This window comes from Trifolium pratense, linkage group LG3, assembly GCF_020283565.1.
Source record: "Trifolium pratense cultivar HEN17-A07 linkage group LG3, ARS_RC_1.1, whole genome shotgun sequence".
NCBI lineage: Eukaryota > Viridiplantae > Streptophyta > Magnoliopsida > Fabales > Fabaceae > Trifolium > Trifolium pratense.
The window spans coordinates 34,752,742-34,771,156 of record NC_060061.1 but is presented as its reverse complement, the minus strand read 5'-3'; the positions used below and the strand labels follow the sequence as shown (position 1 = coordinate 34,771,156).

Sequence of the window (18,415 nt, the reverse complement as noted above, 5' to 3'; positions counted from 1 at the left end):
TCCTGCGCACCAAACGGGCCCTAAAGATTTTTTCATTTGATTATTAAATATTTTTTATATTGAAAATGAGTTATACTATTTTTTACGAAAATAAAAAAGATTGAATAATTTTTATAAACAAATATGATAACTTTTCGCATTATTTTTTAAAAATTTAAAAAATTTGAATAATTTTCATAAACAAATATAGTGATTCATGGTTTAGTCATTTGATATTAAAAAAAGCAAAAAACTCATTTGGATAACACGCTATTCAACCCGTAAATTAGTAGATTTACACACAAAAATGGGTGATTATTTTTTATAGTGAAAAAAAGTTACCCTATTTTTCAAGAAGATACATTGATTGAGTTATTTTTTATGAGAAAATATGATGATTCAATATTTAGATATTTAATAAAAAAAATAGAAAAATAATTTGGGTAACCCACAACCCAACCCAATCCAACCCGGAAATTAGTGGATTTACCCAACCCGGCCCAATGTTATAACGGGTGGTTATTTTACTAAACCCAACCCGGAGTACCATATGTGGTTTGGGTTTTGGTTTTGGCCAAACCCAACCCAATCCGGCCCACGTACACCCCTACTTTTGACCATAGAGCTTTGGTGAATTGACACTTGAGTCCTCTATTTTTATGGGTGGCAATATTTGTTGTTATTCATGTCCAACAAAAGAGTATCATCTTCTTTTCTTATCTCTATAGTTTGTATGGCATTGTGCCTCTCTTAATGGCTTTCTCTGTGACTCACTGCTACTACAACTCCTTCCCTTATCTTTCTCATTTCTCAAAAACCTCGACAACGAAACATGTCCGTTGTTCTTTCCCATTGATTCGTGCAGGTCAAGCCGGTGAACCGGGCAGCTCACAGCCACAGCCACAGCCAAAGCCAGAGACTAAGAGTGATGCTTCCTCATCCTCCTCTACTACTGCTGCTAAGTCTTCACCTGCTGCCCCTAAGACTCTTCCCAAGAAACCTGTTTATTCATGTGAGTCAATCGAATAACTATTTATTTATTTATTTATTTATTCGGATTTTAGTTACTTAATGCTGTTGTTTGTTTGTTTGATTCATCATTCATTATTGTTAATTCTTGGACAGTGAAGAAAGGTCAGATAGTGAGGGTGGATAAGGAGAAATATCTTAATAGCATCAATGTAAGAAGAAGATTTTTGATTTAGTTTCAATTATAGTGATTTCAACTGTGATGAGTACTAACATAATATGTCCAAGGTTAATGTTTCAGTATCTTTCTGTTGGGCACCCAACCTATTACAAAGGATTAGACTACATTTATGAAGACCGCGGTGAGGTAAACAAATACCAAAATCTTATGGAAACAGTTAATGACATGTTCATAAGTTATTTTCACAAGCTCTTTAGATTAGCTTATGAAAACAGCTTATATGATAAGTGTTTATCTAACTAGAAATGTTATGTTATGTTATGAACTTCTAGGTTCTGGATATGCGAATATTTGAAACAGGAGAGTATGCACTCGTAAGTAACAGCATGACAATTTAATTTATATGATTCCAATTATGGTAAAGTTGTGCAATGTGTGCAGTTTATGTTTTTTATTATTCTAACAAAAAATCATACCCTTGTTTAATTCATAGATTGCATGGGTAGGAGTTCCCACTGCTCCAGCTTGGCTTCCTACATACATGCTTATAAAGGTAATGTTTAACTTGTTCCAACAGCTGCAACGAAATTTAATAGTAATTGAAAACTCTGGCTTTAAATGGGACCCCCGCAAAGTGGGCGGTGGGATTGATCCCCTCTGATTAGTCGGTCCTAAGGCCGGATACGAGTTTTCAAAAAAAAAATTGTTCATCTTTCTCTGCATATACATGTCTACTTTTTTAGTTGCTGTGAAATCATCGGACTCTTACTTTCTTTGTTGCAGTCGGAGAAGCTAGATTATGAGAGGCTATAACCTGCCAGTTGGGGGCGCAGAACTGAGTAAAATATATAAAAGCATGTGCTAATTTTTGAATGAAAAAATGAGTTCAATTGCCATTATAGGACATCATACATGAACTTCATCTCAATCTAGATTCTATGTATTAAACATATTTTATTCAAGGAAAAAAATTAACAACTATATTGGAACAAATTGGCAACACTGCTGCATATTCTGCTGCAAATTGGCATCACAGAACAGGTAAGATACATTAATTGTTGATGCGTCCACATACAATTAACAACCTGTTTTGTAGTTCCATAAGTTGGACTGTCAATGAAGTTGAAAAAATATTGAAAAGTGAGCTTCACTAATCACTTTCCACAGCAGATATAAAGTTGTCAACTATGCTATGATCTAATAAATTTTAAAATCTCAGAAGGATATATGAGCCTTTCCAACTTTAAGGTAGAAGAATGCATGAAGAGTTCAGGTTCAAAACAAGTAGGAAATCAATAATCAAAAATGAGTCTTAACAATGATTTATAAAGTCATAATAAATTGATTACTGTCACTAATCAAAACAAGTAAGAAATCAATAACAGCAAGGTAGTGATATCAAACTCTCCACGTAGACTTGTAGGTTCATCAAATCAAACTATCGATGTATTGAATGTTAGGAATCTTGACATTACCATTTTTGGAATTGTAAACAGCCAGCTTGGATTTTAAATTTACCAAATCATAAAAACCAAATAGCATTTGATCATCATCAGAAATGTACAAGGTCTTTGGAGAGGTATATTGATTTTCCACATAAGGAACATTGTATAGTTTGGTCCACGACTCTTTAATCCCATATTCCTTCATAATCCAAACATCCAAAAACCTCCTGTAAGGCCCTGAATTTTGATCCAGATCCAAGTCGTCACTACTAGCAAAGATACACAAGCATATGCATTAGAGTTGCATGAGTTTCTTCACTGGTAGCCTACTCAGGATTTCTTCTTCCACAAGTTCCAAAGGAAGTGACGGTAATGATGCTATGGTTCCGGTGGTGCCATTGCTGTGTAGCTCCATTCTACCTAAGTGATGCACTGATGATGCTAGGGTTCTGGTGATGCTAAGTGAAGACTTAAGAGTCGTCGATTGGAGAAGATTGCCGGTTTTTATATGACATTATGACGGCATAATAATATATGGCGATGGTGTAGTTATGAAAAACAGGGTTTATTTATCTTAAGGTTTGGGTTATTGTAAAAAAAAAAAAAAAAAAAAAAAGAAAAAAAAGAAAGGTTTGGGCCGGTGTTTTAAAAACCGGACCGGACATCGAACCGGCGAGGGTACTGTGTTACTGGTTCATTGGTCGAACCACTGAATTACTGATCAAACCGCAAGACAAACCGGATTAAATTGGATTAAACCGGTGTAATGAACCGGTCTCTATATATATAGTTATTGAACCGGTATATAGCAAAACTCTCATAATGGTAAGATAGGATAATAGGTACCAAACATTGTTACATAAATAACCATATGCATCGGAATGGCAGGCTGACTAAAGGTATTAACTCCACTTCATTGCTCTGATACCCAAAAGGATAGTCCTCAGCGGTTGAACGAATTTCGGCCTATTTCGCTTGTGGGAAGCCTCTATAAAATTCTGGCGAAGGTTCTAGCGAATAGGTTGCGTCGTGTGATTTGTAGTGTAATCTCCGAGTCCCAGACCGTGTTCGTGAAGAACAGACAAATTCTTGATGGTATTCTCATTGCAAATGAGGTGGTGGATGAGGCGCGAAAGTCTAAAAAGGATTTTATGTTGTTCAAGGTTGATTTTGAGAAAGCTTATGATTCGGTGGACTGGGGTATCTGGATGACGTCATGGGTAAAATATCTTTTCCAACCTTGTGGCGAAAGTGGATTAGAGAGTGTGTTTGTACGGCTACGACATTTGTGCTTGTCAACGGTAGTCCGACTGATGAATTTCCTCTTCGGCGAGGTCTCAGGCAAGGTGACCCGCTTTCTCCTTTCCTTTTTCTTCTGGCGGCAGAGGGTCTTACTGTGCTCATGGAGGCTATGGTAGCGCGTAATTTGTTTACGTGATATAGTATTGGTGGCCATGGGTCGATCGCGGTGTCGCATCTCCAGTTTGCTGGTGATACTCTTTTGATGGCGGTTAAAAGTTGGGCTAATGTTCGGGCTCTGCAGGCTGTTTTAGTGCTTTTTGAGACTATGTCGGACTTGAAGGTTAATTTTAATAAAAGTTTGTTGGTTGGCGTTAATATTCCTGATTTCTGGTTAGGCGAAAATGTGTGTGCTATGTGTTGTAAAGTGGGAAAAATTCATTTCCTTTATCTAGGTCTTTAGATTGAGGGTGATCCGCGGCGTTTGGTTTTCTGGTATAAAGAATAGATTGTCTGGGTGGAAGAGCCGCTTCTTGTCTTTTTGTGGTCGTCTGGTTCTGTTAAAGTCTGTCTTGACTTCTTTACCTGTCTATGCTCTTTCCTTCTTCAAAACTCCCTCGGGTATTATTTCCTCTATTGAATCTCTTTTCATTAATTTTTTTTTTTTTGGGGGGGGGGGGGGGGGGGGGGGGGGCTGTGAGGATTCCATGAAAATCTCTTGGGTTAGTTGGAAATCTATTTGTTTGCGTAAGTTGTTTAGCGGTTTGGGTGTTAGACAGTTGCGTGAGTTCAACCGGCTCTACTAGGTAAGTGGTGTTGGAGGATACTGGTGGACAGATTGGGGTTGTGGTTTAGGATGCTGGCGGCTCGATATGGGGGGGGGGGGGGGGGGGCTGTGAGGATTCCATGAAAATCTCTTGGGTTAGTTGGAAATCTATTTGTTTGCGTAAGTTGTTTAGCGGTTTGGGCGTTAGACAGTTGCGTGAGTTCAACCGGCTCTACTGGGTAAGTGGTGTTGGAGGATACTGGTGGACAGATAGGGGTTGTGGTTTAGGATGCTGGCGGCTCGATATGGGGTTGAGGGAGGTAGACTACGGGATGGAGGTCGGAGAGGATCAGTGTGGTGGAGGGAGATAGCGCGTATTAGGGAGGGTGATGGTTGGGGAGCATGTTTTGAGGTGGGCCGGGGATGGGTCAAATACTCTTTGCTGGACCCCGATCCCTGGCTGGATGACTCTTTGGTGCGGGAGCGGTTTGGGTGCCTATTTGAGTTGGCGGAGACCAAATCGCGCACGGTGGCAAATATGTTTGATCTAGGATGGGGGGCTGATGGAGAGGCATTGGAGTGGCGGAGGCAGTTGAGGGCGTGAGAGGAGGAGATGTTGGGGGAGTGTCTATATTTACTTCTTGACATTTTTAGGTGGCAAAGGCGCCCAGACCCTGACACAGGCTACATTGTCGGGGGAGCTTATCAGCTTTTGACTTCTCATGCCTCTGTTACTTTGGATGATGCGGAAAACCTTGTGTGGCACTCTCAGGTTCCTTTGAAGGTTTCCATCTTTGCGTGGCGTTTATTGCGTGACAGGTTGCCCACGAGAGTAAACCTGGTCACTCGGGGTGTTTTGTCTCCTACAGCTGGCACTTGTGTTTTTGGATGTGGAGTGGGCGAATCGGCCCATCATTTATTTCTCTCTTGTAGTATTGCTGGATCTCTTTGGGACTTAGTTCGCGCGCGTGGATTGGTATTTCTTTGGTGCATTTCACTACTCTGCGTGATCATTTTGTCCAGTTTACAGCCTCAGCAGGTGGATCTCGAGCACGTCGGTCCTTTCTGTAGCTTATTTGGCTTACTTGTGTTTGGGTGATATGGACAGAGTGAAATCATCGTTTGTTCAAAAGCTCAACAGACACACCTCATCTTTTGTTGGACAAGATCAAACTTTTCTCATTTCGGTGGTTGAAGACAACGAGTATCACGTTAGCTTCAAACTACCATAGCTGGTGGTCTAGTCTATTGTTGTGTTTAAGCCTTGTATGATTTGATTATGATTGTATCTTTTTGACTCTTTTGTAAACTGTTATAGTCTACCTTAATATGTCTTGTGTTGGAGAGACTGTTTGTGTTAATATATTTCATTTTGGCTTTTAAAAAAAAAAAAAACATATGCATAAACTAAATAAAGTGAAAACCTTATAATATGAAACTATTTCCAGGTAAAAATTATATACGAAGACGAAGAGTAAGTAATAAAAATGCAGATTTAAGGGCATGGTAATAAAGAAGTGTGGAGGCAAATGGAATCTCTAATGTTATTAGACTAGTCTAAGGCATTATATAGCCAAAGAACAATGAGTACAAAACGGTTACAACAAACAAACCAACAAGCTAACTAACTAACTTGGGCCTTAAGCAAGCCACGCGCGCGCGCCCTTCCTCAGGCCAGCCAAGCCAGGCCTGCAAGCTTAGGCCTGCTGCACACACCACACAAGCCTGCACATACACTAGATCCAGCACACTACCAACATATGTCTAACATTGCCTCTCCTAAACTGAACTTACACAACACAAATACACAATCAACTTCAGTTTATATCCTCAAGTTTGCACAATCCAAGTAGCTCCCTAATTCTGCAGAAATTGTCAAGGCTTAATGCTTTGGTCATGATGTCTCCAATTTGCTCAAAGGATGAGCAATGCTGCAGCTGTATCTTACCATCTTTGGTTAGATCTCTGAGGAAATGAAACCTAACATCTATATGCTTGCTTCTTCCATGCATAACTGGATTTCTTGACAGCTTAATTGATGAGCTATTGTCACAAAAAATGGTGATGCATTCATTCATATCTGAACTGATGTGAGCAATTAACCTTGACAACCAGATAGCTTGGCAAGCACAATTAGCTGCTGCTATGAACTCAGCTTCAGTTGTGGACAGAGTAACAATAGGCTGTTTCTTTGAGGACCATGACACAGCTTTTGATCCAATCATAAAAACATAACCTGATGTGCTCTTCCTGTCATCTAGATCTCCTGCATAGTTTGAATCTGACCAACCAATGAGTTCATCTTTCTCTTGTTTCTTGTACCACAATCCATAACTGATAGTGCCTTTCAAGTATCTAAGGATCCTTTTGACTGCAGCAACATGTATATCTGTAGGCCTCTCCATGAATCTAGCAACCAAGCATACTGAGAAGGCTAGATCAGGCCTAGTGGCCAGCAAGTACATCAGACAACCAACCATCTGCTTATAGTTAGTTGCATCACAGGCTGTTCCATTTTCATCTTTCTTTAGTTTGTTGCCAGGTACAATTGGATTACACACACTATTGCAGTTTTCCATCTTGAATCTTTTCAGAATTTCACTAGCATACTTTTGCTGAAACATAAAAATCCCCTCCTTTGTCTGCTTTACCTCAACTCCAAGGAAGAATCTCATTTTGCCTAGATCAGTCATAGCAAAATTGTTTTCCATTGAAGTCTTAAATCTTTCAAACAACTCTTGATAATTACCTGTGAATATCAGATCATCAACATACAGACTTACAATGATCACTTTGCTCCCTGCTTCTTTCTTTACAAACAATGTATGTTCATGAGCACATTTCATGAAGCCTTCACTGCAGAAGTATGCTTCTATTTTGCTATACCAAGCTCTGGGAGCTTGCTTCAAACCATAGAGAGATTTCTTCAATCTATACACCATATCTTTCCCTTCCTTCTGGTAACCTAATGGTTGTTCCACATAGACTTCTTCTTCCAACTCACCATGTAAGAAAGCACTTTTCACATCAAGCTGATACACATACCAGCTTCTAGCTGCAGCTATTGCTAACATGGTTCTTATGGTGTCCCATCTGGCCACAGGAGCATACACCTTATTATAATCAATTCCATACTGCCGAGAGTATCCCTTAGCAACTAATCTTGCTTTGTATTTATCTATCTTTCCCTGTTCATTGTATTTTGTTTTATAAATCCATTTGACACCTATTTTCTTAGCTCCAGGAGGAAGGCTAGTAAGCTCCCAGGTGTCATTGCTCTCAATGGCTGCAATTTCAGTGTCCATGGCTTGCTTCCATACATCATGTTTGGCTGCCTCATTGTATGAAATAGGATCATCACTAGGGCTAAAGAAAGCTTGACTGGCACTGCTCTCTCCAACCTCAACATCTCATGTTTCATAATCATTTAGGTAATTAGGTCTCTTAGACACTCTTTTACTTAAATGATTGCCAATGTGGTATTCTTCATCTTCTGAATCTGGTACAGTAAGATCCATATCTTCACTGTGTGAATTGCTTGCCTGATCTTCATTCAGATCCTCACTGATAGTTTCATTCCCAGCTGCAGAAGTCTCTATCTCATCACAGTCAACTATCAGATTGGTTTTCTCAGCAGTTTTACTCTCCCAGTTCCATTGTTTAAATTCATACAACAATTCTTCTTTTAATTGGATCATAGAGTTTATATGCTTTAGACTCCTCACTGAGCCCTAAGTGTACACATACTACACTCTTGTCATCTAGCTTTTTTCTCAAGTTATCTGGTACATATGCATAAGCAATACAACCAAATATTCTGAAGTGACTTACAGATGGTTTGATTCCACTCCAAGCTTCTTCAGGTGTTATATCTTTCACTGCAAAGGTAGGGCATCTGTTGAGTATGTGCACAGACCAATTCACTGCTTCAGGCCAAAAAGTCTTTGGAATATTCTTTTCACCAATCATACATCTGACCATATTCAGAATAGTTCTATTCTTCCTCTCAGAAACACCATTCTGATGTGGAGTGTATGCTGTTGTAAGCTGTCTCTTTATGCCATGGAGATCACAGAACTCATTGAACTCATTAGAAGTGTACTCACCTCCTCTATCAGTTCTGAAGCATTGAATCACTTGCTTTGATTCATTTTCAACCAGTGCTTTGAACTTTTTGAACATGCTCAAGGCCTCAGATTTTCCATTCATGAAATAAGTCCATGTCTTCCTGCTCAAGTCATTTGTGAAAGTAATGAAGTACCTTTTCTTTCCATTTGACTCAGGATTGATTGGTCCACATATGTCAGAGTGAACCAATTGCAATTTTGAGCTAGCTCTCCATGAACTTTTCTTAGGTGCTGATAGTTTCTGCTGCTTGCCTTTCATACAATTTGAACATTTGTCATCTGGTTCTTTCAATTTTGGCAGTCCAATAACCATTTCTTTCTGATGTAAAGCATTCATACCTTTGAAACTTAAGTGACCATACCTCTGGTGCCATAGAGCAGTGTCACTTGCTTTTGAGGCTTTCATACAGTGGGAAACTATTACAGGTGCTTTGATTACAAACATTCTATTCTGAGTCATATGTGTGGCCATGATTAAACCCTTTTCTTCATGATACACCTTGCAAGTATCATTCTTGAAGATGACAGTCAGATTCTTCTGTTGTAATTGACCAATGCTCAACAAATTGTTCTTTAAACCAGGCAAGAAATATACATTTGTAAGAATCTGAGTAAAACCTTCAATGTACAATTTCAGATTACCTTTTCCTTCAACACTCATCTTTGAATCATCACCTAATTTCACTGAGTCCTTGAATGAATCATCATAGTCAAACAGCCAATTCTTGTTTCCCACCATGTGATTGCTACAGCCTGAATCTAAAAACCACAGTTCAAGCTTTTCACTAGAATCTTGAGACTCATTGATCATTGTATCTTGTGCCATCAGAAGAATTTCTTGCCCTTCATCAAACTGAGCATAATTGACATTGTCTTCATCCCAACTTGGACAATCAGACTGATAATGCCCAAGCTTGTGACATTTATAGCATTCTACTGATTCTTTATTGATCTTAGCACCTCTTCCACCTCTTCCCCTACCTCTGCCACAACCTCTGGTATTGGAATTATCTCCTCTACCACTGTAACCTCTTCCCCCATTAGACACCTTGAGAATTTGTTCTTGTTCCTCTTTCTGACTTTTCATTCTTTGTTCTTGAACTAGCAAGCTGCTTTGCAGTTCATCAACTGTCATTCTAGTTGTGTCATTCGATTCCTCTATTGAACAAGCAACATAGTTGAATCTTGATGTCAAAGATCTCAAGATCTTTTCAACAATCATGCTCTGTGTCATAGTTTCACCATGACTACTCATCTTATTAGCAATGGACAAAGTTCTTGAAAAATACTCTTCAATGGACTCACCAATTTTCATATTGAGGGTTTCAAATTCCTTCCTCAATGCCTGAAGCTGTGCTCTCTTCACTTTGGTGGATCCTTGATACTTCTGTCTCATTGATTCCCAAATCTCTTTGGCTGTTCCTCTAGCAAGAATCGTTTCAAGTATGGATCTATCAATTGCTTGAAACAAAAAGTTTTTAGCTTTCAAATCTTTCAATTTGCTTTCATTTGCAAGTTGAATTTGTTCTTGCGATGCTCCTGCAGGAGCTACAACAATGCCATCTTCTATGAGACTCCAATACTCTTTGGATCTCAGTAAATTCTCCATAAGCATTGACCAGTGATCGTAATGACCATCAAATCGAGGGATTGATGGTTGCAGGTAGTTGCTTGAATCCGCCATGGATGCTTCAAGCAAGAAAGAAAACGAGAGATGAATCTTTTGTAACTAACTTCTGTTACAACTGAAAGGATTGTTTAAATTGGTAACTGATACCAAATGTGGAGGCAAATGGAATCTCTAATGTTATTAGACTAGTCTAAGGCATTATATAGCCAAAGAACAATGAGTACAAAACGGTTACAACAAACAAACCAACAAGCTAACTAACTAACTTGGGCCTTAAGCAAGCCACGCGCGCGCGCCCTTCCTCAGGCCAGCCAAGCCAGGCCTGCAAGCTTAGGCCTGCTGCACACACCACACAAGCCTACACATACACTAGATCCAGCACACTACCAACATATGTCTAACAAGAAGCACCACACAGACCCTTTATTGTCTCTTCATCAAAGCATTGCTTACAAATCTAGGCCATAACTAAAGCCTCATAATAAGCCAGAAGAGTTACTTCTAATATTTAACTACAAAGATAAATTTCTGTCAAAATAAAAAACTACAAATATATATAGTCATAGCCAATGCTAAAGTTCCATGCATTGTTTTCTCCATTTTTGTGGTATGTTATATTAATTCTTAACCAATAGTTCCCACCATCGGTCGGAAAAATTACTAGAAATCCAATTTTCAAAAGGCTACATACATATTTGCTAGAGAGAAAATATATATGTGGATATTTTGAAGAAAATATCACAATAATAACATCAGTTCATAATACAATGTGCAACATTTGAAGCATATAAGAAATTTGAGAAACACTTAGCTAGCATTATAACATCTAAATCGTAACTTAGATCTTTAAAAATCAAAACACACTAACTAAAAAAGGGATGCGAAATCAAAACATCCATTAACAATGATTTATAAAGTCATGATAAATTGATTATTGTCAGTAAACAAAACAAGTAGGAAATCAATAAGAACAATTAAGGTAGTGATATCAAACTCTCCACGTAGACTACTGGGGGAATCCAATATTTGCGGCGTACAATATTAGGAATCTTCACATTACCATTTTTGGAATTGTAAACAACCCACTTCCATTCATCATCATCAACAGTAAATAGCAGCTGATCATCATCAGAAATATACACGGTATTTGGATAGGTATATTGATTTTCCATGTAAGGAACATGGTATAGTTTGGTCCACGACTCTTTAATTCCATATTCCTTCATAATCCAAACATCCAAAAACATATTGTAACACCCCATATTTTGATCAAAGAAATCACTACTGGCAAAGATACACAAGCAATCCCTAAACATCCCTAAGGCCCAAAGATCCATCTTCAAATCAGGCTGCGAAATCTTTTGATACGACTCCGTCTTCAAATCAAGAGAAACAATGAAGGGAGAAGAATATGGATCTACCAACCAATTAACAGTGCCACCCACAAATACTCCATGCTTGAAGGGAGAAGAATATGGAAAGTCTTGAATACTTCTCCAATTATTAGTACCCAAAGTATAAACATCAACTTCTTTAACTTTGTGTTTGTCCTTAAAACAAGAAATGGCAATAACCTTATAAACATCATTGACATGATCATATCCAAAGCTAAATAAACAAGACTTTACTTCTCTATAACTATATTCTCTTTTCCGGTGATTTTCCAATGGAGGCAATGTACTGTATTTTCTAAGGGAAGGGTTACACAAAACAGCAGGTCTTTCACCAAAGGTTCTACTTCTTCCATCAAAGGTTAAGCAAAGAAGGCCATCACAAGAGCAAATTTGCGAAAGTGGGTGGTTCCAGGAATTGGAAATTGGGATATTGAGTTGAGTCTGTGTGACAGTAGGGTTAGATATATCGCTGAAAAAATCGGAAAGTGGGCAGTCCAAGGAAAGCCGGCTACCGATGGGAACATTCAAGATGAGGTGTTGTTGTTGCTTTAAAATCTTTGACATGCAAAGGTGCTTCTTTGTGAATTTAGGATCATCGGAAATTAGAGATCTCCATGACTTGCATACGCACCGGAGTTGCAAGAGTATCTTGACTGGTAACCTACACAAGATTTCTTCTTCCACAAGTTCCATAGGAAGTGACGGTAATGATGCTATGGTTCCGGTGGAGCCCATAGTGATGCTAAGTGAAGAAAACGGCACTGTCGATTGATTAAAAATTGGAGAAGATGGCAGGTTTTTATGAACTTATGACGGCACAATATATATAATATATACGGTGGAGTAGTTATGAAAATCAGGGTTTATCACTTAAGAGGTTTTTGTCTTTTCAAATAGAGTTTAATTATTATGTAACGTCGTTGTAAATTTTTTTTTGCACATACATCCAATGACGCGTTGTCACATCATTTAATGAATGTGACACATCATGTGTTTTTAATTACCATACATGATGTGTCAATATATTATTAGACGCATGTGCAAAATAACTTTAGACTGACGATGCATATAAATTAAATTCTTTCGAATATATATATATATATATATATATATATATATATATATATATATATATATATATATATATATATATATATTGGTGTCGACTTTTCATGATACCAACATTACTATTGTTTTTTTTAGCAATAAAAATCTTTAATTAACAAATTTATTACTAATATATTAAAATCGATTACCACCAAAGTTACTTATTTATCTTATTGTTTTTAACCATGTTGCAAGTTTTATATCCTTCATTTTAATTTCACTAAAAAAAATATATAGAAAGAATATAAGATAAATACAAAAAAAAAATATATAGGAAGAATATAAGATAAATACAAAAAAAAAATATAGAAAATATATAATATAAGATAAATACGAAAAAGAAAGAAAGATGATATGCTTAAAAATTGAAACAAAACAGATTATAGATTGGATCAAACAAGAACGATCTATACTCAAAAAAATAGCAACAAAAGAGATAAATACCATGAACTCAACAATTTCACTAAAATAATTTGAAAAGAAAAAAAAAAGATTATATACTTAAAAATAAAAATAAAATAGATTATAAATATAGAAACATAAACAATATTTTTCATAAAAAACATAAATATACTATTAACTATTAATAATAATAATATAATAATAATACAATAAAGTTAATTATTATCAAATTCACTAAATTATCAAAAATATTCTTTATCAAATTTCTAATTTTTTTTATTAAAAAATATACGCTGGACCATTATTTGTGACAGATACATAAAAAATTGGATAATTTATCATTGGTAATTCTAATCAAATTTATTTATTTATTTAGTAATTTTTACAAAAAATAGCATAATAGTTACACTTATATTTTAATAATATTATATAACAAATTTTTAAATATTTAATTCTAAACAAATTTTCTACCATAATATAATGACAAATTTAAATATGGAATAAAAGTCAATGGTCGTGTTCTTATAAAAACAAAATCAATGACCCGTGCGAATGCACGGGTCTTTAAACTAGTTCACCATAACATAAGACACATCTTTTTTTAGTAACAAATTTTTTTTATTAACAAACTCACCACATGTCTTTTTTTTACATAAGTTAGTAGCCACATGCAGGCGCGGGACGCGCATGTCTGGCCTGCTAGTAATAAAATAAATAATATAATTTTTTTAAAAATACTAATATAGTTATTGGACAAAAAAATACTAATATAAATTAATGGAAATATGTTAATGAGGGTTTTAAGGAAACTTGTTAAATATATTAAGAAGGAAATTTTATTGTCCACAAAATCGTAATTTAATTAATAAAATTGTTGAAATTGCTAAGTCGGGTGTCACGATAAAAACGGAATTTTTATTTATGTAAAAGTTTTCTTTTAATATTAACTTTGTCTTTGATTTTCTTAATTAGTATGCTTAACAAGTGTGCTAAAACACTCATTGGCATAAATCTAGTGGTGAGTGATTTAAGTAGTATGTTAGAGATCTCTTCAGCTCCATTGTAAATTAAAAAGAAAAACACCCATTGGCACAATTTATTAATTAATTAATTAAAACAATTAACTTCAAAGTTTTTTTTAAAATGTTATAAAGCAATTTTTTTCTTCTTCGTTTTCGGTTGGCGTCTGTTAATTAATAAGTTAGCAACGAAGGAGGACTTTTTTAAAAGGGAATCATAAATGATATTATAAAATAAGTCTTGTGTATTTTGCTGCTGCACATCAAAAAACCATAATCATATTTTCTTTGAGTGTCCGTTGGCGTGTCGCTTTTGGACTTATATATATCTGTGTGTGTGTGTGTAAGTTGGCTGGCCTCACTTCCTAGCATTCGATGACCCTCTCAAATCAGACAAGTTTAAGAAGATGAGACAATTGATTTGGTGTGCAACAACTTGGATGTATTTGATCCTTAGAAATAATGTCATATTTAAGGGAGAACCAATCATACTATGTAACTTGCTAGAAAGGATTAAATATTTTTCTTGGTTATGGTTTATTAATAGAAGTGGTAGAAATTTATGCTATTCATATAGCAACAGATGTACTAATGCTTTATATTGCCTTCAAAGCATCTGCAACCATCTTGTAATGGTTGAAGTACACAAAATATATAATACTTTATTAGATTTGATATATACTTTCAGCCTCAACAGGCCCTACAAATTTATAATACTTTCTGACATGTTCACTCAAGCCAGGGGATCCACTATTTTCGCAAGAGTCACTCTTATGAACTCTTGTGTTTTCCTGAACCTCGGATTGCTGATAATCATTCACATTGTGTAAATTTTTCCTTTATTCCTGCTTGACGGGTGATTTAGTGTTCGGACATGGCTGAGGGGTCCCTTCAAGCAGAGGATAACAGTTTACAGGTTTGACAAATGCATCAACATCATCAGAAGTTTCCACAGTCATATCCAGAAGCTTCCGTACGGAGTTATTGAGACCGGCTTAACATAATTGAGCTCCATAGCCTTGCAGGGTGCAACAAGTTGAAGCACCTTTTATTCAAGGAAATCTTAACATAATTGAGCATATTTTATTCAAGGAAAAAATTCACAACTATATTGGAAAAAATTGGCAACACTGTACAGTGCTGCCGCATATTCTGCTGCAAAATTGGCAACATCACAGCACAGGTAAGATACATTGTCGATTCGTCCATATACAATTAACAACCTCTTTTATAGTTCCATAAGCTGAACTATTAAATAGAACTATTGTTTCTCATACTTAGTTGATGTTGCAGAAAATGGAATTTTCTACTGATATAATTGATCATTAATTCTATAACACTTTCTACAGCGGATATCATGTTGTCAACTATGCCATGATCTAATAGATTTTTAACTTCAGACTATTTCCCCATATGTGGAATGGACTTGAGGCAGAAGAATGCATAAAGAGTTCCTTTCTAGTCTCTCCAACAAAGCATAATGGTAAGATAGGATAATAGGTTATATGGGGGGTTTGGTACCAAACACTATTACATAAATAACCTAAAGAAAGATTACATAAAATAAAGAAATGCAAGATTGCAACTATTTAAAATCTTAACATAAATCTTAAAAATCAAACGACAAATCACCTAAAGGCTAATGCAATGCAAGATTGCAAACTATTTAAAATGTATAACAATGACAGAACCAACACACACTAACGGAAAAAACCAAGTGAAATCAAAAGATCAATTAACAATGATCTATAAAGTCATTATAAATTGATTACTGTGAGTATTCAAAACAAGTAGGAAATCAATAAGAACAAGGTAGTGATATCAAACTCTCCACGTAGACTCCTAGAATCATAAAACCATCCATCTGTTGAATCTTAGGAATATTCATATTACCATTTTTGGAATTGTAAACAACCAGCTTGTATTTTGAATCTATCAAATCATATAAAATAAATAGCACTTGATCATCATCAGAAATATATCCAGTCCGCGGATAGGTACATTGAGTTCCCACATAAGGAACATTATATAATTTGGTCCACGATTCTTTAATTCCATATTCCTGCATAATCCAAACATCCAACAACATCTTATTACTCGCAAAGATACACAAGCAATCCCTAAACATCCCTAAGGTCCAATGATCCTTCTTCAAATCAGGCTGAGGAATCTTTTGATACGATTCCGTCTTCAAATCAAGAGAAACAATGACATAACTAATATTCCTATTTGAAACCTCATATGCCAACCAAGTAACAGTGCCACCCACAAATACTCCATGGTTGCAGGGAGGACAATATGGAAAGTCTTGAATACTCCTCCAATTATTAGTACCCAAAGTATAAACATCAACTTCTGTATATTTGCCAGAAATGGCAATAACCTTATAAACATCATTGACATGATCATATCCAAAGCTGTATACAGCATTTTGATAATCATATTCTCTTTTCCGATGATTTTTCAAAGGAGGCAGTGTACTGTATTGTCTAAGGGAAGGGTTACACAAAACAGCAGATTGTCCTCCTTCTTCACAAATGGTGAAACAAAGGATACCATCGCAAGAGCAAATTTCCGAAATATTTCTGGAAATAGAAATTGGGTTATTGAGTTCAGTGAGTGTGACAGTATGGTTGGATACATTGCTGAAAACAGAGGAAAGTGGGGAATCCCATAAAATCCGGTCACCAAGAACATTCATGATGAGATGTTTGTGCTTTAATATATTTGACATGCGAAGGTGCTTCTTTGCGAATTTAGGATCATCGGAAATTAGAGATTTCCAGGATTTGCATATGCATCGGAGTTGTAGGAGTTTCTTCACTGGTAGCCTACTCAGGATTTCTTCTTCCACAAGTTCCAAAGGAAGTGACGGTAATGATGCTATGGTTCCGGTGGTGCCATTGCTGTGTAGTGCCATTCTACCTAAGTGATGCACCGATGATGCTAGGGTTCCGGAGATGCTAAGTGAAGAGTCTATTGGAGAAGATGACAGGTTTTTATATTATGACGGCAAAATAATATATGGCGATGGGGTAGTTATGAAAAACAGGGTTTATCTTAAGGTTTAGGTTATTGTCACAAAAAAAAACTTAAGGTTCAGGCTTTACAAATAAAATAAAAAATAATATAATCTTTTCAAAATAACACTCCCTCTAGTTGTTGTAAAAAAATAAAAAAATAAAAACTCCCTCTAGTTCTTATTATAAAAATAAAAAAATTCCCATCCAAGTTTTTTTTTTTTTTTTTGACAAACAACAACTTATATCATTTCATTATTCAAAATAGAAGTAATACAAGGAGTTAACATCTCAAGACTATAGTGACAAGGACACGAAATGGCCGCTTTCGCAAGTGTATGGGCAGCCATGTTCGCTTGTAGCTTAATAAACTTTACCACAAAGTTTGGATTCATCAATAGTACATTTTTAATATTACAAATAATTGAACTAAACTCCGAGGAGCCGGCGCGTAAGTTGTGAATTGCATCCACCACATTCTTAAAATCCGATTCGAAAACAACATGTGTGAAGCCTCTTTGTTGCACTTCTCTCATAGCTGCAAGAAGCGCGAGCGATTCCCCTTCAATTATAGCACAATTACCTTCCTTCCTCTGAGTTCCTGCCGCCACGAAGTGCCCTGAATGGTTGCGCAAGACCCACCCTGCACTGGTTTTGGTCTGATCATGATGAAAACCGGCATCCACATTACATTTAAGCCATCCTAGATCCGGTTTCTGCCAAGTTAAGGCCTACTGCAGCCGCATAGCAGCTCTCCCGTTTTGCTGGTATTGCTGTACAGAATTCCACTCATTCCAAAGATGCCATGTTTTAATACCCAAGCTTTTGCCATCCTCTCTTGATTCATTCCAAACACTATTATTTCTATTATTCCATAGAGTCCAAATTAACATAGCAAACCTCCCTGCTATGTCGCTATCCTCATTCTTGCATATGGACTTTATAATTTCCGTGGCCGACCCTAGATGCTGTAGTCGAGTTGCAATGACCTGCTCCAAACCGGCAGCTTGCCGTGCTAGTATACTGTAATTACAGTGGAACAGAAAATGCAAGTCATCTTCGTTATCCCGATCACAAAGTGGGCATATCAATGGACAAGTGACACGCTTTTGCCGAATACGTGTTGGAAGGCATTCT

The 18,415-nt window shown here is 36.5% G+C and overlaps 3 protein-coding genes across 3 annotated transcripts; 1 reads left to right on the top strand and 2 right to left on the bottom strand.

Moving 5' to 3' along the window:
- The first annotated feature begins 657 nt into the window (after positions 1 to 657).
- On the top strand, positions 658 to 2,122 carry LOC123918056 (NAD(P)H-quinone oxidoreductase subunit O, chloroplastic). Its single transcript, XM_045969991.1, has 6 exons — positions 658 to 991; positions 1,105 to 1,160; positions 1,250 to 1,315; positions 1,462 to 1,503; positions 1,623 to 1,682; positions 1,913 to 2,122. The coding sequence occupies exons 1-6, from the start codon at positions 733 to 735 to the stop codon at positions 1,940 to 1,942; spliced, it is 513 nt and encodes a 170-aa protein (XP_045825947.1). The 5' UTR covers positions 658 to 732; the 3' UTR covers positions 1,943 to 2,122.
- Positions 2,123 to 2,557: 435 nt separating this feature from the next.
- On the bottom strand, positions 2,558 to 12,465 carry LOC123915002 (F-box/kelch-repeat protein At3g23880-like). Its single transcript, XM_045966161.1, has 3 exons — positions 11,622 to 12,465; positions 9,881 to 9,890; positions 2,558 to 2,798 (listed from the first exon to the last, which is right to left on the bottom strand). Exons 1-3 carry the CDS (start codon positions 12,463 to 12,465, stop codon positions 2,558 to 2,560), a joined length of 1,095 nt encoding a protein of 364 aa, XP_045822117.1.
- Positions 12,466 to 16,056: 3,591 nt separating this feature from the next.
- LOC123915001 (F-box/kelch-repeat protein At3g23880-like) lies at positions 16,057 to 17,178 on the bottom strand. The gene has a single exon (XM_045966159.1). It carries the CDS (start codon positions 17,176 to 17,178, stop codon positions 16,057 to 16,059), a length of 1,122 nt encoding a protein of 373 aa, XP_045822115.1.
- Between the last annotated feature and the right edge of the window lie 1,237 nt (positions 17,179 to 18,415).

What these genes read in the sequence shown, in the direction of transcription:
- LOC123915002 (XM_045966161.1), bottom strand. Translation starts at nt 12,465, where the DNA reads ATGGGCTCCACCGGAACCATAGCATCATTACCGTCACTTCCTATGGAA.
- LOC123918056 (XM_045969991.1), top strand. Translation starts at nt 733, where the DNA reads ATGGCTTTCTCTGTGACTCACTGCTACTACAACTCCTTCCCTTATCTT. An exon ending in CAAGAAACCTGTTTATTCAT is followed by an intron (nt 992 to 1,104) that starts GTGAGTCAATCG and finishes ATTCTTGGACAG; the next exon opens with TGAAGAAAGGTCAGATAGTG. An exon ending in AATATCTTAATAGCATCAAT is followed by an intron (nt 1,161 to 1,249) that starts GTAAGAAGAAGA and finishes TTAATGTTTCAG; the next exon opens with TATCTTTCTGTTGGGCACCC.
- LOC123915001 (XM_045966159.1), bottom strand. Translation starts at nt 17,178, where the DNA reads ATGGCACTACACAGCAATGGCACCACCGGAACCATAGCATCATTACCG.